This window comes from Schistocerca gregaria, chromosome 4 (assembly GCF_023897955.1).
Source record: "Schistocerca gregaria isolate iqSchGreg1 chromosome 4, iqSchGreg1.2, whole genome shotgun sequence".
Lineage (NCBI taxonomy): Eukaryota > Metazoa > Arthropoda > Insecta > Orthoptera > Acrididae > Schistocerca > Schistocerca gregaria.
This window is the reverse complement of record NC_064923.1, coordinates 415,184,214-415,208,354: the sequence shown is the minus strand read 5'-3', so window position 1 is coordinate 415,208,354 and position 24,141 is coordinate 415,184,214. Positions and strand designations below refer to the sequence as shown.

Below are 24,141 nucleotides of genomic sequence, written 5' to 3'. Positions count from 1 at the left end.
TCCTTGCATCTCCTCTGCCTACGAAGGAGGCAGCCACGCACACTTGCGATCTCACCTTCAGTGCCATGGTCGTTCTATCGACCACTGCAGAGACTGCCTGTTTTACCTCCCCACTATCACCTGCTCGCTCTATGGCTCCCCCTTCATTGGATCCTGCTAAATCACGAGCCCCAAACTCGGATGCCGGGATTTCCAAAAAAGGGCCTAATCGTGAAGATTTTTTACGTACCTCAACTTCACAACCACAGATTCCTCCCTCATCTCAATGTCCTGTTTACAAGAAGGCTCATTACAAACACTAAAGTTCCTCTCCTTCTCCGCCACAGCGTGCCTCATCTACAGTGCCACCTGGTGATAACCGCTCTTGGCAGTCTTCCGTGTCGCCGGCCGAGGGGCACCGCTGGCGGCAGATCAACCTGCCAATTGCTGGTGAGAGGAGCTGTCCCCGAACAACCTATGGATCAGGATGTTCTGCCTTTGGCTAAATGCCGTTCCAGGCTGTCGGCCGCCGGCTTTCAGCGGTCGTTCAGTTGACAGCAACCATAGTAAGGTTCTTCCCTTTTCTGTCCACCCCATGTCAATTATCCATTGGAATATCTGCAGCATTCTAGCCTATAGGAATGAATTGTCGATCCTCTTAAGATCGTCTTCTGTTGTCAGGAAACTAAGCTGCATCCCCACAATTGCTTTGTTTCCCCTCATTCACAGTCAGTCTGGTTTAACCTCCCCTCTGTTGATGGCACTCTGGCACACAGGGGACTTACAATTCTTCTCCATGATACTGTCCATTATCACCCAATCCCCTTAAATGGTTCCTTCCAAGCTGTCACTGTCTGTCTTTCCCTTTCTGGGTACACCTCTCTTTATACCATATACATTCCATTGTCCACACCGATGGCAAGAGCTGATCTCCTTCATCTTCTTGGTCAGCTCCCACTCTCCTATTTTCTGGTTGGGGACTTCAATGCCCACCATCCACATTGGGGATCTCCACGTCCTTGTCCGCGAGGCTCTCTATTGAGTGATCTCTTCCACCAAGCAGATCTTGTTTGCCTCAACACTGGGTAACCTACATTTTTGTCTGCCTCCACGACAAATTCCTCTCATTTGGACTTTTCAGTCAGTACTGTTCAGCTAGCTCAGTGCTTTGAATGGTTCGCTCTTGCTGATACACACTCGAGTGACTATTTCGTGTGTGTGTCCTTCGATAATAGCCACAACTGCCATCTATGCACCTGAGATGCTGGATTTTGTCCCAAGCCGATTGGACACTTTTCTCCTCTCTAGTGACATTAGATGACTGCCATTTTCCTAGCACTGGTGATGAGGTCACTCATGTTACAGTAGTTACTCGTACAGCCACGGAACGTTCAGTACCTTGCACCTCCGATTTGCCCCAGCACCCCCCAGTTCCTAGGTAGAACAAGGCATGCCATGCTGCAATACATGAGTAGAGACGTGCTCTTTGCGTTTTCCACCACTATCCTACTTTGGCAAACTGTATCCGCTATCAGCAGTTCGTACACGATGCCGTCGCGTTATCCACGATAGCAAGAAGGCAAGCTGTGACTGCCTTACTAGCTCCTTTAACACCTTCACTCCCTCCTCAGTAATTTGGAGCTGAATTTGATGATTATCTGGCTGATCTAGTTTCTCCCCGATCTCTGGGCTCACTGTCATGCATGATACCTTGGTGGACCCAGTCGCAATTTCTAACTCATTGGGCCAGCCTTTCTCCCAAAGAAACATGCAGTGGAAGTGTGACCTCTTGCTTTCTCCTCTCAAAATAGCAAAAGCTATAATACTGTTTTCTCCATGTGGGAACTCCAACACACACTCTCTTCTTCTTGCTCTTCCATTCCAGAACCACATGACGTCCACATCCGAATGTTGCTGCATTTATCATACAATAGTCTGCATTTCGTCCTTCACCTTTATAATCGAATTTGGACTGACAGTACCATTCCCAGAAGATGGTGGGAAGCTATATTCATTCCTGTTCCAAAACCTGGAAAGGACAAACATCTGCCCTCTAGCGATTGCCCCCACATCTCTCAAGAGTAGTGTAAGTAAGGTTTTCGAGCATATGATGACTTGCCGTTTAGCCTGGTGGCTGGAGTCCCAAAACCTTTTAACACCTGCCCAATGCTGTTTCTGAAAGCATCATTCTGCAGTTGACCATCTTGTTGCTCTCGCCATGAACAATTTTCTCAGGAAATGCCAAACGACAGCAATGTTTTTTGATCTGGAGAGAGCATATGATACCTGTTGGAGGAGAGGCATCCTCCTCTTTTGGGGCTACCCCTTTTTATTCGTGAATTCATGACAGTACACATTTAAAGTGCGGATGACTACTACTTTCTCCCAATAAAATGGGGTGCCCCAGGGCTCCATGTTCAATGTTGTACTGTTCGTCATCGCCATAAATCCAATTATGGATTGTCTCCTTCCCGATGTCTCGGGCTCCCTCTTTGTCGATGATTTTGTGATCTACTACAGCTCTCAACAGACCAGCCTTCTTGAACGATGTCTTCAAGGATGTCTCGATCGTCTGCACTCTTGGAGCATCGAAACCGGCTTTGCTTTTCTCCTAGTAAGACCGTATGTGTAAATTTTTGGCATCGTATGGAGTTTCTTCCCTATATCTAGGCCCTGTCAACCTTCCATTTGTGGACAATTCCAAATTATTTAGACTTATATTTGACAGAAAAGTGTGTTAGTCCTCCCACATTTCATATCTTCGGCATCTCGACTATGTCCACCACCGTGGGTTGCGTTTAGCATCTGAAGCTTTTTACACCACCCCCAGGGAAAGCATTTATGCTGAGACTGCTGAACCTCTGCTGTCCGTTCGGTGAACTGTCCTTCTGAGTCATTACGCTAGTCATCTCTTCCATGCCTGCTCACCCAGCTCATGCTCTTTTTTATGACGTCTCCTTTGATTTAGGGTGTGCGGGCCACCCTTCCCCTCTACCACCACTGGGAGTCCGCTTTCATCAAGCCCCCCCCCCCCTCCTTTTTATAGTGATTTTCTAAGCTGTCCTTTGGTTTTTAGTCTGCCCCCCTTTTTTTTTTCCTCGCTCCAGTTGCGGCTGATTTACCATTCAGTTTTTTACTCTTCCCTAAGCCACAGAATGGGCACTTATGACCATAGCAGTTTTGCACTCTAAAACCATAACAAAAAAGAGAAGTGTGTTGAAAGCTCTTACATAATAGAGTACGCAACCCCTTTGGTGTGCAGCACACATTTCTGACGACATTTATTCTGGAGCTTTCATATCTGCAGTATATTATCAGTTTCTTCAAAAACCAGAGCCATACCTTATTGCTGGTTGAAAATAATAATAGTGTGAAATTTTTAGTTTGTGCAATACCAACAGCGGTTGTATGTCTGTTAAACTCTTGGGTGTGAACTTTGATTTCAAATTAACTTTGAACATTTTGTGCACATATAATATATGTGGAGATTCAAAGATGAAATTAATAAATGGAAAAAAAATTGTGCGTCCATATCAACTACTTGTAGTATTGTTTGAATTAAAAATCGAAACCTGCTACTCACCATATAGCGGAGATAGGCACAACAAAAAGATTCACACAATTATAGCTTTCGGCCATTAAGGCGTGCGTGTGCGTGTGCGTCCTTCCCCCCCCCCCCCCCCTCCCTCCACACACACACACACACACACACACACACACACACACACACACACACACACACACACACACACACACACACACACACACGTCTGCAATCTCAGACAACTGAAACCACTCTGCGAGCAGCAGCACCAGTGCTGCACCACACATTGAAACTCTTGCCCTGCAGGAACTTGAGCAACATGCACAATGCCACCTCAAAAAGCTCTCCAATGTGCTCACTTTTTTTCCAGCCTCGAAGTACCACAGTCCACCATGTCTACAACCACCTCCAAACCTTCCCCATGTCCGCTCATAGCTGATGAGCCCTGTCTTGCAGACCTATTACACTTAACCCACCCTCCAAAACTCCCTTCCACAACTACACAGAATTCTACCTGCAGACAAAGGCTCCACCACCTTGGTTTTGAACCACAAGGATTACTTGGTGGAATGACTGTTAGATGTCAGATACTTCCACCTACAAACCTTGCCGCAGTGACCCCCTTCCAGTAATCCAGCAGGATCCTCCATACAGAGAGATTAGTTACTATAGACATTAAAGGAAGCATTTTCCAACACATGTTGTCCGAAGCATTATTATCACTATTATTATTATTATTATTATTATTATTATTATTATTATTATTAGCCTGGTCCACACCAGTGTCGATTTCAGAACTAATGGAATTTTCAAGTTATGTGTCGTTCCCTGTATGGCAGCAAGTGTTCGTCTGTTCGAAATTAGATGTGAATTATTATCGTCAGCATCAAAGTGATCACTGTAACTTGTCAATGGGATTCTTGCTTCTAATTGAGTAAATGGTTTTTTCTGTGATACCAAGTAAGTTGTTGTGTGTGATGTATGTGGTGGGGCCATTCCTACCGAAGTGTTGCCCTATGAGACAGTGGTAAACAAAGATGTGTAATTTGTAAAAGTATCTGCATGTACATGCTAAACAGTGAAGTGAACCAAATGTTTTGTTAGGGTTAGCAGAATAAAATATCAGTTTTAAAGTTGAAATTACCTTCCTGGAGAATTTATGGTTGAAAAGCTTCTCCCAACTAAGACAATGGCTGCAGAAATGTTCAAAATAAATTTGAAGAGTCTTAGGAGTATATTTGATGATAAACTTCAGTACAAGTCCCCAACACTTTCATGGCCTGTTACTCCAGAAATATGTGCAACCACTACGTGTGATCTTAAATAAGATCACACAACAAATAATTCTTAACAGGCTTTTGTCGACAGTAATGCAAGTTCAGGGTAACACTGTTTCTTTTTGGGTCAACTCTGTCCAACTGTGAACCATTAAAAACAATTGGTTAGAAGAGTTTCCCTATTGAATAAGGTGGCTTTTCCATTCCCCCCGGTACTTTCTCATTTTCTTGCATTGCTGCTGCTTCTTTCCTTCCACTCCTTCCCCCCCCCCTCCTCCGCACCCCCCTCCTTGCCCCCCTCCTCCGCACCCCCCTCCTTGCCCCCCTTCTCCGCACCCCCCTCCTTGCCCCCCTCCTCCGCACCCCCCTCCTTGCCCCCCTCCTCCGCACCCCCCTCCTTGCCCCCCTCCTCCGCACCCCCCTCCTTGCCCCCCTCCTCCGCACCCCCCTCCTTGCCCCCCTCCTCCGCACCCCCCTCCTTGCCCCCCTCCTCCGCACCCCCCTCCTTGCCCCCCTCCTCCGCACCCCCCTCCTTGCCCCCCTCCTCCGCACCCCCCTCCTTGCCCCCCTCCTCCGCACCCCCCTCCTTGCCCCCCTCCTCCGCACCCCCCTCCTTCCCCCCCCTCCTCCGCACCCCCCTCCTCCCCCCCACCACCTGGGGAATTCTTCTACATAAGAAATGTTTATGGCTTCTAAGTCTTCTTGTATATCTTTGATCCATTGATTTTTGTTACTGGAATGTTGTAAGATTACTTTAGTTACTCTGTTGTCCTTAATTCCTCTCAAGAGACCAAAAAGCTGATCCACAGGATGTTTAATTACTGGTTCATCTGTGTATTTGTCACCAATGACTCTTTACCATATTATTTCAAATCTGTCACGTTTGATTTCAAACATTGCTTTAATTATTTTTTTTATTTATTTTATTTTATTTTATTTTTACACATTAGCCTATATCACAAGCTCTGGCTTGTAATACATCAGATAAGGTGTCAGTGACAGAGAAAACATCTGCAAAAGTGTGGGAAAGAAATTGAATCTGACATATTACATCGTGATTTCCTAACCACGAGGAGCAGCATAGTCCTCTTTCTCCACTTATCTGGATCTATTATTTTCTTGAAAAGTAACACCAGTTAGCTACAATATAAGATTTTCAGCAAACAAGATGCAGAACTACATTGCATAGACAGTAAAGTGTAAAACAACTGTTCTTTTACTTCTTCACCTAGAGCACTGGATGTTGTGGTTATTGTGGGGAAATACAGCAAGACCATTCAAAATAAGGGAGGAAATCTGTATTCTTTGATTTGTGGCATGGCCTATAATAGCACTGAATTCAGTCAATGAGAGAAGCTACGAACAAACATTGCAGTAGAAAATGTGTTTATTACTCTTAGTTGTGATCCATTCAAATATCAAACCATACCTGCAACCATGGCAACTATGAATATGTCCATGCATTTTAAAACCCTTCCAGGGACCAACAGTTGTCACAGTGAAGTACTGAGGAGAACTGAAGAAAAAAAGTCAGTTGGTGCAACCCCAGGAAACCTGAGACAAAATTTGATTCAGTATGATCATTCCCAGTAGAGCAAAACCAACTCTCTGTGGTAGTTAATAGCCTTGTGTTATCTGATCAGTCTGCTCCAGTGGTCTTTCTACTAGCACAACCTCTGGGGCTGCATGTAATGCACTGACACATGTGGTAGCTGACACAAGAGTGCTGTGTGAACCTAATACCACAAACATGATGCTGTTTGGTGTTGTCTATAATTAATACAACTTGGGCCTATTATTGGACTTGCACACCTTGTGCTCTATCCCTCTGTGTCTTCCAGACCATTCTATGGACAAAACCCATCACAGTTGCCTGAATCCTGTGGTTGTCTTTACTTCTCATGACCCATGTTTCACAACCATACATCAGAAAGGGAATGTAATAGGTTGTATAGATGACCACTTACATTTCTGCAGCACTTTCTTATCCCATATTATGTCTTCAGTCATTTGATAAGTTACTACAAGCTTGCATTTTGTGATTTCTTTGCCTATATAATCAATATTTGAGACAACACTACCAAGATATTTAAAATAAATGGTTAACTGTAAATGTTTCCCCTTCATTTCAACATGGTCCCATTGGTTGTCCGTACCTTTTCATGACCATTGTCTCACCTTCCTTCTAGATAACAATGAGACCATACACTTCAGCAGCTTCTGTCCAATTGTTTAAAAGGCCTCTAGAATCTCCCCACAGACACTAGTCATCAGCATATAAAATGGATTTTATTTTTTCACCTCTGCTTGTTTGGCACACATCTCCTCGAATCTCATTCGTTACAGTGCTGGAAAGATGAAGACAGGACTCCACCTTGCTTAACCCAGATTTCATATGAGAGGCTACAGTGCCTATGGGTGTTTCGACCTTAATGTGGACTATCACCATACAAATTCTTGATTCCGTGTACAGTTTCATCCTGTATTCAAGTGTTCTTCAGTATTTCCCACACTTCTTTCCTTCTCAAAGCCTCAAATGTTTTCTTTGTATCCAGAAAGTCTCACCACGAGCCTCAGTTGGGTTCGTAGTATTTTTCCACTAAGGAGTGGAGAGAAAAAATTAGATTGGCTGTCTGTCTCCCCTTCCTGAATTCATATTCTTCTCTCTTTTTCCAGTGTGGATTCTGATCTTACTCCCTGTAATTATTTAATAAAGTTTACCAACTTGAGATGTTACAGTGATACATCTATAATTAAAAAATTCCTGTCTATCAACTGTCATTAAAACTGGAATTATATGCCCATTTTCGGAACAACAGTTACCTTCCCTTCTTTCTATATCTACAAAAGTGTCTGTAGATCCATTGATGTCTTGCAGATCCCATGGCTTTGGTGATTCCCCATTTACTTTAACAGCGGTGGAATTTTTTTGTTTTGATGTATTTTCAGGCATATTTGACATCATTCAAAGTTATCTCTGTCATATTGTCAGAGTCAAGAGGATGTGACAGAGCATTGTCTTCTTGTGTAGGCTGTACATAATTCACAGCTCATCAAAGTATACTTCAAAGTTTCTTAAATCATGTAATCCATGAGGATATTTACATTCGTGTCTGCCAGATACTTGGAATGTTCCTTATCTCTTTCTTTTTCATCATTCCATATAGCATTTTCTTATTTCCATTAACATCCTCTCTCTCAGTTCATAACTCAACTTGTTAGGCCACTTCTCTCTTTCTTCTGTAACAACTAATCTTGCTTTATTCTCAAAGATTCTATATGGTTCCATACTACGGTCTGTCCAGTCTGTTAAGTATTTTCTAAACACGATCTTCTTGTGTAGGCCAACAGTTCGTGTTCTGTCATTCTACCATAAAGTTCCTTCCATTCTCTTGTGCTGCAGATTAGTCTACAGACGTTCTTGGTTATTGTAACAAGATGTTCTTTCAGATTTTTTCATACCTCCTATACTTTATATACATATCTGCCCTATGAAATGCTGTCTTGATGTTGTATTGGAATTCTACTAGTTTATCACTGGCCTTCAGTTTCCACATCCTGAGTAGTTTCTCCTGTGCCCTTCTTAATTCTTCCAGCTTATTGAAAAGCAGACTATGGTCAGTCTGTGATCACCAGGGATCATTTTAACTTCCAACAGTCTATTTTGCACTAACACTCTCTTTTGTAGTTGCTTCTCAATCTACAAGTCTGCAAGGGATTCATATTTTACATCCCATCTGTACCTTGTTTTTGACACTGTGAGTACTCTGCTACAAAACTGTTAGTCATGTAGAATTCAAGGTGTCTACTTCATTTAGAGTTTCATGGATCCCACCCATGTGATCAACCCTAGAATACTCTCATAACAGGCCCCACATGGGCATTCATATCATCTATGATAATTGTTCCTCTCCTTCTTAAGCTTTTCTCATGGTCTTCTTCAAAATTTTCCTTTTGTCTGTAGTGCATAGCAGTTACTGATAGTGATATTCTGGGAAGAATTTAATTTTAGTTCAATGTGAAGAATCCATTCAGAAACATATTTTACTTCTACTATGTGATCTTTTATTCAGTGATCCATAATAATGAAGACTCCATTTCTGGTTTAGTTTGCTCTGATCCATGCTAGATGGTATCCCTTCCTCTTGATTTTGCTGAGTCCAAGTACATTGATTTTCCTTGTTTATATAAAGTCTAAACATTCCTCTGTTTTGCCACTTAGCATCCAAATATTAAATTGCCATTTTGAAAATATTGAATTTTTCTTTTCAATCCCCTTGAACCTCGCATCTGTTGAGCCGAGTTTTGCTTCCTTATTTTCGACTGGTACAGTCTAGCATCTCACTCTGCTTTCGCAAATCGAGCGCCTTTGTATAAAGACAACTCAAAAATTCCTTGCTGTGGGTCTGAAGGGTCTCTGCAGATGAGTTCTTTACTGCTTCTATAGCTCACAAAAGCATCTCAAATTTACCTGACTTCCTAGCGTTGTGTATGCAAGTACACACTGTGCATGTCTAATTTTTATTTTATTTATTTTATTTTTGTACACATTGTGTGCGCAACTCCGTATTTTGTGCTGCAACTGTGGCCAGCAGCTGGCTCAACATAGCTTGTCATATCTGCAATAACAGTTGGTCACAAAGCAACACTTACCTGGTTGTGATTGGGGTCTCGAAGTGGTGGTGTTGATGATCATGTGACTGTCTCTGCAACACCATCTTGCAGGTGGTTGTCAGTGTCAGTGTAGGCTCCACTGGTGTCAGACTTGGTGTCAGTGGTGACACTTAGTTGATCACTGGGTGGTGCATTGCACCAATCAGTGCTGGAGCCACGGCCCTGAGGTGGTCAGCCAATTCATCCTCTTAGGTCACTGACTGTCAGTGTGTAGCCGTACTGGGATAGTTTTCTCATGATTCTTGGGAGAAAGGGACTGTGCACCATGTGGAGCATCTGACATTTATCCTTCTTTGTCCACCAGACTACTTGTTTTAGTATAACGAGTTTCTCAGAACTCCACAGGTGGGAGTTAGCACGACATCATGTCCTTGGTTCTTGTCACCCACCTGACCTTAATTTGTGTAAATTTCTTCACTCTCAGCTTTTCTTCACTGTAGCTACTCTTTGCTTCATTCTGCTTTAGTTTTCTACATCTTTCATTGTCTTTCCCATCTATTTGTCACTGCCCCCTTCCACTTCCGTTGTATACAATGCACTTAGCTTACTTACTCTTATTAACTCATGCTCGATGTTTTAGTAGTAATCTGTCTTGTATATTATCCTGTCTTCCACCTTTAAGCTCTCAGGTTTTCAAATATTGTCTGGTGCAGTCCCCAACAGTCAGTCTTTCCTTCTCATCTAGTCTCCCCTGACCTGCGGTTCTGGGTGAGTTTCACAATCTACCCCTTTCCCTACACCTCTCCAGTCCTTTTTCTTCATCCTTCAGCCTTTCCCTTCAACTCCTCTACCTGAAGGAGCCACTGGCTCCGAAAGCTTGCCAATCAGAACAGTTTTTTCTGTGTGTTGGTGAGTAGATTTTTTATCTGTCAAATTAAAAAAAAAAAAAAAATCTGTTCTGTTTCATGAGTGTTCCCGCATGGTGAAGGTGTTAGGTGTTGCTAACTGCAGTGAAAATATATATATCTCACACGCTCTTGGTGAGTGACCGGAAACACATGACCATGATGACTAAAATAATCTCATGACTATGAAATCTAGTGTTCCTATTGCGGTTGCCACAACTGTTGCGGTTCTATTGCTACACACACTGTAGAGATGTAATAAATGACCTTTGGAGACACACTAATCATCACTATTCCCTAACAGATCATTCATTTGCTGATCTCCTGTCCCTGGATCATACCTAGGCCAGACTTCATCTCCTACTCCCGGTGTGTTGTCACATGGCACTGGATTAATTGAACAAAAGTGACAGTATGGAAGCTACACAGCAATGAAAGTAATTAGATACCAGTAATGAAATCACATATTCAGAAATTATCACACAAATTGAGGTAGCCATGTCACAATTTCTTCCTTCAAGCATTGCTCACAAATAACAGCCTCTTGATGAGCAACTGAAATTACAATCCCTAGAGAATGTGGAAAGTAAACCAAATTTCAACATGTTAATGAAAGAAGCCAGTCATGGGTAACGAGTATCATGACAGAAAATAGTGTTTGGACAATAAAGCTTACCACAACTACAACTTGTGGAATTGCAATGCCAGCATCTTGTCGTGCAGATGTTGTGATAGCACTGTCATAATCACCACAAATGCAGTGCACTTCTTAATGAGTAATGGCAAACCAGTCTTGGATGGCTGAATACAAGAATGCTTCCAAAGTGATGGAAGGCAACACTTAACGTGGTAAGTGCCGTGTGATCATTCTCATGATGTATGCCTGTTAAGAAACAGCAACTCAGTGGGGCTGGAGAATAGCTGTCTGTGTTACCTGTAATCGCAGATGCCTCACCTTGGTGTCCATCCACAGTTCATGACTAGGTTCCTGCAGCCAACCTAAGAGGCAGTGGAAACTGTTAATGCAGCCCTTTTCTGGCAGGCATACTCTCTTTGCCTCTCTGGCTATGATCTCTTTTTGAGTGCCAAATCTTTAAAAGTTGGAGGAACTGGAATGCCTCCATCACAGTGTGGCTTCAACTTAACTTTGAAATAACAGCCATGGAAATTTGCTGGACTTCTCTATATTAGGCATTTTTTATTTTAATTGAACTGGGAACATTAAAATTACCCCACCCTCCACTCAACCAGTGGTCCTCTGTGTAGGCAGGACATCAGTGGTGCCTGGTTGCTTTGGAAAATTAATAGTGAAAGAAAAATTGATAATGAAGGTTGTAGATTGATTGATCAATGGAGTGGGTAGAGTTTAATATCAAATTATTCAGAATGTAGTTAGGAGTCTGAATCTGTTACCAAAGTTGAAGTAATTTTATTCTATCTTTTGCTTTGTGGTGGGAGCTAGTCTAGACAGCTGCCATGGCCTCACCACATGCTGCATCTATGCCTATACACATCATTGCATTACTGGTTGTAGGGGTACCTGTTGGTGTTGTGGTATTCTCCCCTTGGAAACTGAGGACAGCAAAGTGCCACATTCACACTGGTGCTGCCCTGCTTGTATTTCCATGAGCTGGGCACTCAGCAGTATAATATGCAAATAATTTAGTTGCTTACCTTGCTGCCAACAGCGGTATCCCTTTGCAACTCGGGTTACACACTGTTAAAGCTGTTAATGGCACTGAGAACTTAAAAACATTTGACATACGTAAGTGGCCATTTTTCTCAACCATGTGCTCATTGTCTGTAGCAATCAATAAGAAATTAAAAGTTCTAGTGACTGTAACCTCACACTAAGACCCACATTCACCTCACTGTGGGACCTGATGACTGGGGGTAGCAGCTAATCATGCTTCCTAGAACTCAAGTGGCCACTTGTATAACCCATACAGAGAACTCAGTCTTTGATTGCATCATAATGCATAACGAGCATAATGAAGTTTGCTGATTGACTTCTCATGAGATTAGTGAAAAATCAGAACTGTTAACGCAAAAATATCAAATGTGTCAACCCATGTAAGGAATGCTTTAAACATATCTGTTGGGTTATACCAGATAAGCAGTGTGTCCATTAAATATATGCCTCTAGTACATTTTGTTTGTTTCTCAGTATACTAATATTGATTCAATCAGCCCCTTATTTCTCAAGGGCCAATACTAGGAAGGTATTCAAATTGTGTCAAAAGCATTTCTCAATCAGTACAAGTCAGATAAAGGCAAATTCTGGCCCTTTGCTCTGTTCTAAAAATGGTTGACTTACCATATCCACTTTTGAAGTCAACTTTTACTTTTGCCTGACTTAAGTTTCTATGCCATTGGTAATGATCTTACTAATTATTTGGTGCAGTATTGAAATAAGACTGCCAGATCTGAAGTTTCATCTTTCTTGTCTCTCTCCCCCCACCCCTCGTTTTTTATTTTGTAGAGTGGAAAATCGCAGCATGGTGCCATTTTGGGAATTGGTAAAAAACATTCTGTAAGCGATTTTAGAAGTTTTTACATTATTTTGCGTATACCTTTAACTATATCGAAACACTAGAATTCCCAGCTGCCTTTTCTTTGTTAATATGTTGAGTATCTTCTTACATCTCATCTGGTGTTACAGGCAGAATATCATGTTATAGATATTTTGTTTTACATTTTTCATGACTGCAGTATGTTATGTGGTTCCCATTAGAACCAAAGTTATATAATTAACCCTTTCATCTGTTTTCATTTAACCTTCATTTTCCAATATAGTCTGTTGCTTAATTTAATTTTGTATGCTTATAAATAATGTGTGGCTCTCAGGATGGTGCAAGCTCTAAAGTTTCATACCACTTCAGCAATTTCATCCGAAGTTTCACAGCTTATTATAATTTATCAGTTCTCAATTATTGGTCAGTGGTTAATTTCTCGAACTATATTCAGTAGGGCTCAGAACATTGAGGGATAACATGGAAAACTAGAATGGGTGGATGAGGATTCAAACCAGAGATACATATTATAACCTTCCTCCCTTTTTTGTCTTTCTGTGTGGCATTTGATTCAACTATTGTGACATAGTATTCTGTTTCTTCATTTCGTCTTCTTCTTTTTCTATCACAGCCTGTCTAGGACCACGGGTAGCCAATTCATGAATTGAATTTTCTTCTTCTGCTCTCGGAACTTTTTCATCCTCACCTTCTTCTCTCCCACTTTCCTATAGACAACTTCAGTCTCTTAATATCTGTCTCTTGACTGCGCCACTAGTGACTATCCTTCAATCAATGAAAGGACATGTCAGTTATTGATACATACTTCAGTTAAGTCCGTAACTGGTTTTGTCCTACATATAAGACCATTTTTCAAGTGGATACGAAAATTGTGGCACAGTGTGGCAACCCCAGGTATACAGTTGTGAAACAGTGCTCTCTGAATACAGAGACACTAATGAACTCTATCCTTTTTTATATAACCTTCAGTCAATCTGTGGCACCTTGGTCACTGTGTTCTTGCTTCCCCAATTTCCTTCTGCTCCAATTTGCTCCTAAATTCTGGGACCTTGTAGTATCCTAAGGGGGAAACAGTGCAATGCAAACTGCATATTCTCTATGAATGTAGTTTCTCCATGAACACACAAAAACTACTCTGCAATATTCATCTTCGCTGCATCATTTGTCTCGTAAGTTAGAAAACCTTTAAATCCCATTCCACTATCCTGACACTCATCTGATTCACATGGTAAGTAGTCCCTGGGCCAAGGTTGCATGAATTCAACACATGTTGTCACAGTTCTGGGACACCACATTCTCATTCAAATAATTCCTCCCCTCCCCCCCCCCCCCTCTCCTTTCAGTTCGCATAACAGCACGATGTTATTTCTCATGCACAAGCTTCAAGACCTCATGATGCATAGTGTGTGGAATCATTAAAGTCTCTTACGACACTGAACTTGAAAATAAAAAAAAATCCTTCTCTCACTAAAACATCGACAGAATGTTCTCTCTCTCTCTCTCTCTCTCTCTCTCTCTCTCTCTCTCTCTCTCTCTCTCTCTCTCTCTCTCTCTCTCTCTCCATAATCTGGAACTGTTTAGAGAATTAACTTACATGAAGATATAATGGCTGTCACTGTATGAAGTTATATTTTCATTAACTTTTTTGAATTTGTGTAACATTACAATTTCTGTATACCATACCAGCATGTTACCAACTTGTTTCACTCTTTACATGTTCCAAAATTTCCAAACATGAATCTTTTATGATGCCTCAAATTAATATGTAATCAAACCCATCATTGCAAGCTCCTTCCCAGTGTTCAACATTATAATGTAGTTTGTTCAATGGTTTTCATTGCACTGGATATTTCTCCTTTCATTAGAAAGTTTAAAGTTATTCCTTGCTTCGCTCTTCAGCTGCTATTTTTCTTTAAAATGTGAATTCTCATCATAGATTCAAAATTCTGTCACATGTCATTACATATTGCAGGAAAAATAGTATTAGAAATGTATGTTGTAAATGTTGTACATTGACAACTGCATTGTCACTCATTCAGCCGATTGTGATGGAACTGCACCCCCCGCCCCCCACTCTTCTCTGGTGTGTCATTTATCTTTAAATACTACTAGTTCTACTACTACTATGAGTGTGTGTGATCGTTTGTGATAATCTTTTACACTATATTCTTGAGCTTGAGGGCCACAAAGAAAGCAGATTCTTTCAATTTTTAGCTACACCTTAGTAGACACTGTCATTTAAACATTAAAGGGGGAGAAGGAGAGTGAAAACAGATTAACTCGTATTATTACTTTCAGCAGTAGATATGATAATGCTTATGGTATGTTGTTTCTAAAAACTGGTTAACTTTTTATGGCTTAATGTGTCACACTCATTTGATTATAGAGCTTCTTTGTGCGATGAGATAAAATGTTCACTTTGTCAGTGTGCAAAAATTTCTATGTACTCAAAACCATTTTTGTTTAGAAATTATTTAAATTATATTTTGCTTCCCAGCATACAAAACAAGTATTCCACGATTCATCAGGCAGAGAGTATCACCACGAGTCTGGTTATTGGCTAGTTGACATGGATGTGAACAGCCCCCAGTCTGTGAAATCCATAGTTCCTCACATAGAACAAGCAAAAATGGTACATACTTCAAGTGAAGAATGTCGCCGTCAACTATATTGTGGCTTCCCATATCTGCTACCTGTCATTACATTCCTGGGGTAAAGACTTTATGATACAATCATCTTAAAGCTGATGCCCTTTCATTAGAATTATTCTGAATATCTAGTGATTGAAAACTTGGATTGTTCTAGCTAAGCATATTGTATTCTTAAACACAATTCAAATGTTAGACATGTAAGTTTGCACCAATATTTCACAAATAATTATCAGTGCTCTATCTTTTTAATATTTTAACCATGTTTAAAATTAATTTCCAGGAAGACACACTGGATTCCTGCTCCAGATCCACCAGTTCCAATACCAGTAACACTGAAACTTGTATCCAAGGAAAATATTGGTAAAAATTTGCTGAACATGACATTTACAGTAACAGGTAAATAAGTTACTAAACACTGTATGTTGTTTAAAACTGCTGTGTCTTAACTATTAAATCTCCAGTGTGTAAGAAATGTGTGAATTTAATCTAGAAAAAAATTAAAGCGGCACTTGCGTACTTTGCATATGAAATGTACGTGTATGGGTAAGTGGCAACATACCAGAAATGAGGATGACATGGATGCACCTTTCTGAGTGTGTGATAGACACACTTAGGTGAGGAAACAGCCCATTGTATGAACTTTTTACCACAGGAAGTAGTATAGGTAAGAACAGTGTGGTGAGGTTGTGTGGTAGGATGGGAAGAGGGAGTGAAGTTAGTGCTGTGAAAGTGGAAAAAGATTTTAGTATTGAAAAGAAATTGCTGGCATATGCTGAATGTTGCGTAATGAGGGAGTGTACTTATTTCATGTCATGGTGTAAAGGAGAGCTTTTGCTAGTTACTATATTAATCAGTTGTATTTATAATTCATTGAGATTTGACACTGAAGAACTATGTTACTTGATAACTGTTCTTTAGTTAATGGCATTGAAGTACTTCTAAGAAAATTGAAGTCTTAAGATTTTGAAAAAGACTGTATTTGTTGGCTACAACAAATGTAAATATGTAGGCCAGAAATATAGCAATGCCTTCTTGAAGTAGCAACATTCTTTTTACCATAGTATTTGGCATGAAGGAACCACATCCAATGTGATTTCACACATCCATTTTTTAACTTATATTTTAGTATCACAGATCCACTTATACCCAGATGTAGTGTAGGTGACAACTTCTCTTATCCTTGTGTACCTCTGGATGAATGTACATATGTTACTGGAATATTGTTTTTATTAATAAGATAAATGCATACTTAAATACAGATAACAGAATTAGGTGTTGCTTACAAGTTCATGATAGTCATCCACAGGAAAACTCCTTGAATGTTGCACATGACCAGGGAAAGTTCACACATCATCTGTTCAATTTCCATTAACTATTTTCAGGGTGAGTGCAGGGAGGGAAGAAAGGAAACTCCTCTCTCTCTCTCTCTCTCTCTCTCTCTCTCTCTCTCTCTCTCTCTCTGTGTGTGTGTGTGTGTGTGTGTGTGTGTGTGTGTGTGTGTGTGTGTGTGTGTGTGTGTGTGTTCGCCATGTAGATTTGATGGAACAGACACTGCCCTCTGTGTTACCAACAAGAGAAATATGCTGCACATTTTGTTCTTTGTGTGGAGCACCAGTAGAGATTAAGACAGATGTACAGGTTTGATTAACATTTGAAGCTTGCAATCAAAGTGATGTTCCTTACAACTTGATAAGGCTACATATTGATGTAGACAATGGTCATGTAAGGCATTATGCCCTCTCATTCATTAAAATTGTGAAAGTTGTAATTTTTACATTGATTTTAGTGGCCAAGATGATGAAGATGCACCTGTTACTGTATCAGAATGAGCTTACTAAAAATATTTCAAATGCGTGCTAAGGTTTTTACTCCAGTGAATAGATTTTATTGGAACCACTGTTTTCTTTCAACTGATTGAATCTGTTTGGCTTTACAAACACCCAAAATTTAGTGCAGACAAATCAAGTGCTAGATATCACTATACAATTTCAAAGAAAAACTAAGGGAGGAAACTTCTAACACTGTGTACCATCTGCCACATGCAGCATAGTAGCTTGCAGATAACAGATGATTTTGCGAACATGTGTTGCTTGAATGTGGTCATTCCCTTTGACTGGTAACTGGAAGTGGTCATGTCTGTGTTGACATTATGTATATTGGTCGTGGTGTATGATACGTTGGAGGGCTTGGTCAGAAATGAAAGTGGTAGAAGTCAGAAGCACCAGATGGGCAATCATTTAGAAAAAATGACATTTGAGACATGGTTCTAAGATAAACTATAGGTTTGCTATTCCCTAGTGTTTTCTTTCCTCTTGGTAGAACAAAAATGGAAGTCCCTTGAGGTGACTTCTATCAGTAGGGGTTTTTTTTTTTTTTTCTGTAGATAATTTTGTCACTCTTTCGCGACAATGACTTAGTAAACTGATTGTTTGGTAGTATTCATGCCTGTCACCAACTGCTTCCTTTGTAATTGCAATTATTACATTCTTCTTGAAGTCTGTGGGTATTTCACCTGTCTGATTTATTTTGCTGTCTGATTTATTTTGCAAATTAGGTGGATTCTTTTTTGTGTGTGTGTTCTCCAAAGGATCTAAATAATTCTAGGAGAATCTCACCTACTCAAAATGCCTTATCTCCACTTTGATCAGGGCTTTAAATCCAACATACTCTGCAAGCAGACGACAAATGCAGACCTGTGAACACTGTACCACCTCAAACGTCATGGAGTGGGGAGCCATGTAGAGGCTTGAGAGGAGACAATCTAGATAACATTTACTTCTTAGACTAACTAATATTGCAACAAGAAACACAAAAGGCATTTTAAAGAAGATTGCACTGCAATAAATTTAACAAGCGAACTAAAAACGTAATGCTTCAACAAAATGTTACAGCTAAATAGTTACATATTTCTCATTCTACTTAACCATAAATAATAAATGTAATGATTTTAATCAGTTTCTGCACTCTTTATCTTCTTACTTTTTTTTCTGTATTCAGTGAAATGATTCATGTGCATTGTAGATGTAGTGTGCAGTTCAGGTTACAGTCTGACATTTTCACGTAGGAATTTTAAAGCTCTTTGATGTTAGAAATACTTCTTAAAGATCGATGTGGAACAAAACATACATATTATGCCTGTAGCTATCTTGTGTAAATGAGGAAATCCATCTTGATGGAAGTCCTTGCAGAAATCTACAACATCTGCCTTGTTACTAAATGTGTCATTGATGTTCATGTACTTAAAGCTGCAGGTCAGTGCAAATGACAGAAATATTCACTGAATGCCCTAGCACACCTCACTATTAAATCAAAGCTGGAATACTTCCTCTATTATGTAGAACTGGTTGACAGTTTTCATCTGTTTTAATATTGGAGTCCTTCAATGAAGATAATTTTGCAAAATAAACTGCATTTCCTTTGTCTACCTGATTTTTGAAAAGTGAGAATTTAATTTTGAATGCTTGTATATGGTCAGTGAAATGAAATGTACCAGCTGATTCTTACCCGGAAGTGAAGACTTGGTTGCTGCTGGTTAATAACTTCAGGAGAGATCTCAAATTGGCACATTCGAAGTTCATGCTCCATTATGTTATCAATTGTAAAAGCACCACCACACATATATATTGGCGAAGCGACATTCCTTGCACGTAAATTACCTCTGACTACATTGGGTATTGGTTATGGGAAGCTGTAGCGGAGGCTGTGTGGCGTGGACTGGGCGGTTTTTTAGGTTAGAAGGCCTCGGGAAAGTGCGGGATGGGCTGCAATGTCAAAGGGTGCTTGGCAATTACAGGACGTGCTTGGATCAAGGAACAGTCGGAATTATAGTTGTAAACTGTTGTAGTTGCGCTGGAAAAGTCACTGAGCTTCAAGCGCTAATAGAAAGCACAGAAGCGGATATCGTTATAGGTACAGAAAGCTGGCTAAAGCCAGAAATAAGTTCTGCAGAAATTTTTACGAAGTCTCAGACGGTGTTCAGGAAAGATAGATTAGGCAGAATTGGTGGTGGAGTGTTGGTGTCTGTCAGTAGTGGTTTATCTTGTAGTGAAGTCGAAGTAGATACTCTGTGCGAATTGGTGTGGGTGGAGGTTATACTTAACAGCCGAATTAAGTTAATAATTGGCTCCTTCTACCGACCCCCAGACTCCGATGATACAGTTGCGGAACAGTTCAGAGAAAGTTTGAGTCTCGTAACAAATAAATACCCCACTCATACGGTTATAGTTGGTGGGGACTTCAACCTACCCTCGGTATGTTGGCAAAAATACTTGTTCAAAACCGGTGGTAGGCACAAAACGTCTTCCGAGATTGTCCTAAATGCATTCTCCGAAAATTATTTAGAGCAGTTAGTCCAGGAACCCACGCGAATTGTAAATGGTTGCGAAAACACACTTGACCTCTTGGCCACAAACAATCCAGAGCTGATAGAGAGCATCATGACTGATACAGGGATTAGTGATCACAAGGTCATTGTAGCTAGGCTCAATACCATTTCTTCCAAATCCATCAGAAACAAACGCAAAATAATTTTATTTAAAAAAGCGGATAAAGTACCACTAGAAGCCTTCCTAAAAGACAATTTCCATTCCTTCCGAACTGACTATGCGAATGTAGACGAGATGTGGCTCAAATTCAAAGATATAGTAGCAACAGCAATTGAGATATTCATACCTCATAAATTGGTAAGAGATGGAACGGATCCCCCGTGGTACACAAAAAAGGTCCGAACGCTGTTGCAGAGGCAACGGAAAAAGCATGCGAAGTTCAGAAGAACGCGAAATCCTGAAGATGGGCTAAAATTTACAGACGCGTGAAATTTGGCACGTACTTCGATGCGAGATGCCTTTAATAGGTTCCACAACGAAACATTGTCTCGAAATTTGGTAGAAAATCCGAAGAAATTCTGGTCGTATGTAAAGTACACAAGCGGCAAGACGCAGTCAATACCTTCGCTGCGCAGTGCCGATGGTACTGTTATCGACGACTGCGCCGCTAAAGCGGAGTTATTGAACGCAGTTTTCCGAAATTCCTTCACCAGGGAAGACGAATGGAATATTCCAGAATTTGAAACACGAACATCTGCTAGCATGAGTTTCTTAGAAGTAGATACCTTAGGGGTTGCGAAGCAACTCAAATCGCTTGATACGGGCAAGTCTTCAGGTCCAGATTGTATACCGATTAGGTTCCTTTCAGATTACGCTGATACTATAGCTCCCTACTTAGCACTCATATACAACCGCTCGCTCACCGATAGATCTGTACCTACAGATTGGAAAATTGCGCAGGTCGCACCAGTGTTCAAGAAGGGTAGTAGGAGTAATCCATTTAACTACAGACCTATATCATTGACGTCGGTTTGCAGTAGGGTTTTGGAGCATATACTGTATTCAAACATTATGAATCACCTCGAAGGGAACGATCTATTGACACGTAATCAACATGGCTTCAGAAAACATCGCTCTTGTGCAACGCAGCTAGCTCTTTATTCGCACGAAGTAATGGCCGCTATCGACAGGGGATCTCAAGTTGATTCCGTATTTCTAGATTTCCGGAAAGCTTTTGACACCGTTCCTCACAAGCAACTTCTAATCAAGCTGCGGAGCTATGGGGTATCGTCTCAGTTGTGCGACTGGATTCGTGATTTCCTGTCAGGAAGGTCGCAGTTCGTAGTAATAGACAGCAAATCATCGAGTAAAACTGAAGTGATATCAGGTGTTCCCCAGGGAAGCGTCCTGGGACCTCTACTGTTCCTGATCTATATAAATGACCTGGGTGACAATCTGAGCAGTTCTCTTAGGTTGTTCGCAGATGATGCTGTAATTTACCGTCTAGTAAGGTCATCCGAAGACCAGTATCAGCTGCAAAGCGATTTAGAAAAGATTGCTGTATGGTGTGTCAGGTGGCAGTTGACGCTAAATAACGAAAAGTGTGAGATGATCCACATGAGTTCCAAAAGAAATCCGTTGGAATTCGATTACTCGATAAATAGTACAATTCTCAAGGCTGTCAATTCAACTAAGTACCTGGGTGTTAAAATTACAAACAACTTCAGTTGGAAGGACCACATAGATAATATTGTCGGGAAGGCGAGCCAAAGGTTGCGTTTCATTGGCAGGACACTTAGAAGATGCAACAAGTCCACTAAAGAGACAGCTTACACTACACTCGTTCGTCCTCTGTTAGAATATTGCTGCGCGGTGTGGGATCCTTACCAGGTGGGATTGACGGAGGACACCGAGAGGGTGCAAAGAAGGGCAGCTCGTTTTGTATTATCGCGTTATAGGGGAGAGAGTGTGGCAGATATGATACACGAATTGGGATGGAAGTCATTACAGCATAGACGTTTTTCGTCGCGGCGAGACCTTTTTACGAAATTTCAGTCACCAACTTTCTCTTCCGAATGCGAAAATATTTTGTTGAGCCCAACCTACATAGGTAGGAATGATCATCAAAATAAAATAAGAGAAATCAGAGCTCGAACAGAAAGGTTTAGGTGTTCGTTTTTCCTGCTCGCTGTTCGGGAGTGGAATAGTAGAGAGATAGTATGATTGTGGTTCGATGAACCCTCTGCCAAGCACTTAAATGTGAATTGCAGAGTAGTCATGTAGATGTAGATGTAGATTGAAATGTGGAGACAGTGTCGTTGATACACAATGCTGTCCCATCATTATTGCTACTAGGTGTCGCAGCTGTCAAAAATGATCCTCACTTGTCTCTTTCCTTGTGTTGTCATGACCACAATGTGCAGGTGCATATCCATCATTCCCCACTGTGCTGCCACTGTTAAGTCATGAGCAGGAGCCTGAACAGTTAATAATACTCATGCTCATAATCGGTGAGATGTCAAGCCCTGATGGAAGTCATTTAGTGCTGTGTCAAATTTTTCTCGCAGTATTATATATCCTATCTCACTTTTATATTGGTCTTCCAGCAGAGTTGATATTCATGTAAATGCTTGCCTTTTCTTCAATAGTTCGTTCAATTTTCCTATAGGTGGCATAAACAGTTATGCAAGCTGCTACAGCTTTGCATTTATCTTCTGGACAGTCCTGCTTCAGCATCTTTCTGTAATAACAGTGTGTTGATATACTGTTCTACTTGAACTGTAGTTCAATAAATGATTAGAGGTGATGAACACAGGTTAAAAAAAAACTGGGAAATGTTACTATGAAAAATGCTTAAAACTATAAAATAAATCACATGTTAAATACATGAGTTAAAAGAGAAATGGAATTTATGATGAGAATGGTAGTTGCGTCCCTATTTCCATAGGACTCAGTTTAAGATAATATAATAATTAAACAACTGTATTTTACTAAGACTCCAGTTGAATTATATTATTAAATGTCATACAGACATTAGCCAGTCGTACATTTCACATATCAGCAATTGAGAAATCTTCCATTAATGTAAATAAATCTTAACCAAAAATCAGTACTTTACTCATTGTATTTATATCTTTTTCTGTGATTGCACACTATATAACTTGGGATGGGCACCAGGCCACTCTGTTACGTGTACTGCTCTGCAGTATGGTTAATTGAGAAGCAAGTAAATACTACTTTTTCTCTCTCCTTGTGTCTGATATACCACTTGCTGTGGACTATATATGCTTGCAGCTTTAATTTACTTCCTTTTTCAATATGTCTTGAATAAATACAACTGTATATTAAGTGTGTGACTATATAGTATTAAATTTTACTGTATTACATAGCATCAAATTTTCTTTCTCTCATCCTTTCTAGGACCAGACCATATGGGGATAATGATGGCTCCTGCCAATGGATTTCAGCTCCAAAGCTGGAGTTTCGTTGAAGGTGAGCCCCTTGTAGGTCCAAAGTGGAATGAGAGGGACACATACTTTATTTATTATGGCTGTGCTTCAGATCCAGTTCCTTGGACGTTCTGGATAATTCTAAAGGTAAGAAAAACTCAACAAGTGCTGTCATTTTGAGAAAAATACTGTGTTGTTGCTTTTCTAATTTACAGTAATCAAATAGAAAGCTGAAAGAGGCATAACCCTGTGATTTAGTCTGTTTGTATTAATAGAAATCCACATTCACACATTGATACTTTCATTCATTTAATGATAGAGGTTGGAACCACTCAACTAAATAATTGAAAAATCCAATCTTGAAATAAAGATTGACTTGCTGCTGTTACATCACCCCAGGTACACCATAATAAAAAAAAAAACTTTAAGCAAAAATATGAATTATCTTCAACAGTATTATTTTGCAAATTTATTAATACATTCTATTATGTATGCAACATAGACCAATAAGAGTGTTCAGATTAAAGTGAATGCAAATGAAATGACATTGGTGGTGGAGAAAGCAGAAGACACTCCCTCAGTGTGAGTGCACAATAAATGAAAGGAAGAAACATAAACGGTGTGTGTGGCTTTTCACTCATAGATAGTAGAAGCTGTGAATGCCAGAGCAATATAGTTATAGCTTGACCACCACCATCCATTGAGTGTCTGGGGTATCCCTGCAAGACTGATTACTGAAATTGAACCTTTTAACCATATGAAATGTGCATGTAAGACAAACTGACCAGAACAACACACACACACACACACACACACACACACACACACACACACACACACACACACACAACCAGAAAAAATATAGC

At 40.4% G+C, this 24,141-nt stretch overlaps 1 protein-coding gene across 2 annotated transcripts in view; it reads left to right on the top strand.

Annotated features, from left to right (window-relative positions):
* LOC126366005 (endoplasmic reticulum metallopeptidase 1-like) overlaps nucleotides 1-24,141 on the top strand; it is a 280,945-nt gene that overhangs the window by 252,043 nt on the left and 4,761 nt on the right. For both annotated transcript variants that reach the window (XM_050008849.1, XM_050008850.1), the window contains exons 11-13: nucleotides 15,348-15,562; nucleotides 15,782-15,897; nucleotides 23,247-23,422. In XM_050008849.1, the coding sequence (XP_049864806.1) occupies nucleotides 15,348-15,562; nucleotides 15,782-15,897; nucleotides 23,247-23,422 (507 nt within the window). The remainder of the gene's footprint in view (nucleotides 1-15,347; nucleotides 15,563-15,781; nucleotides 15,898-23,246; nucleotides 23,423-24,141) is intronic.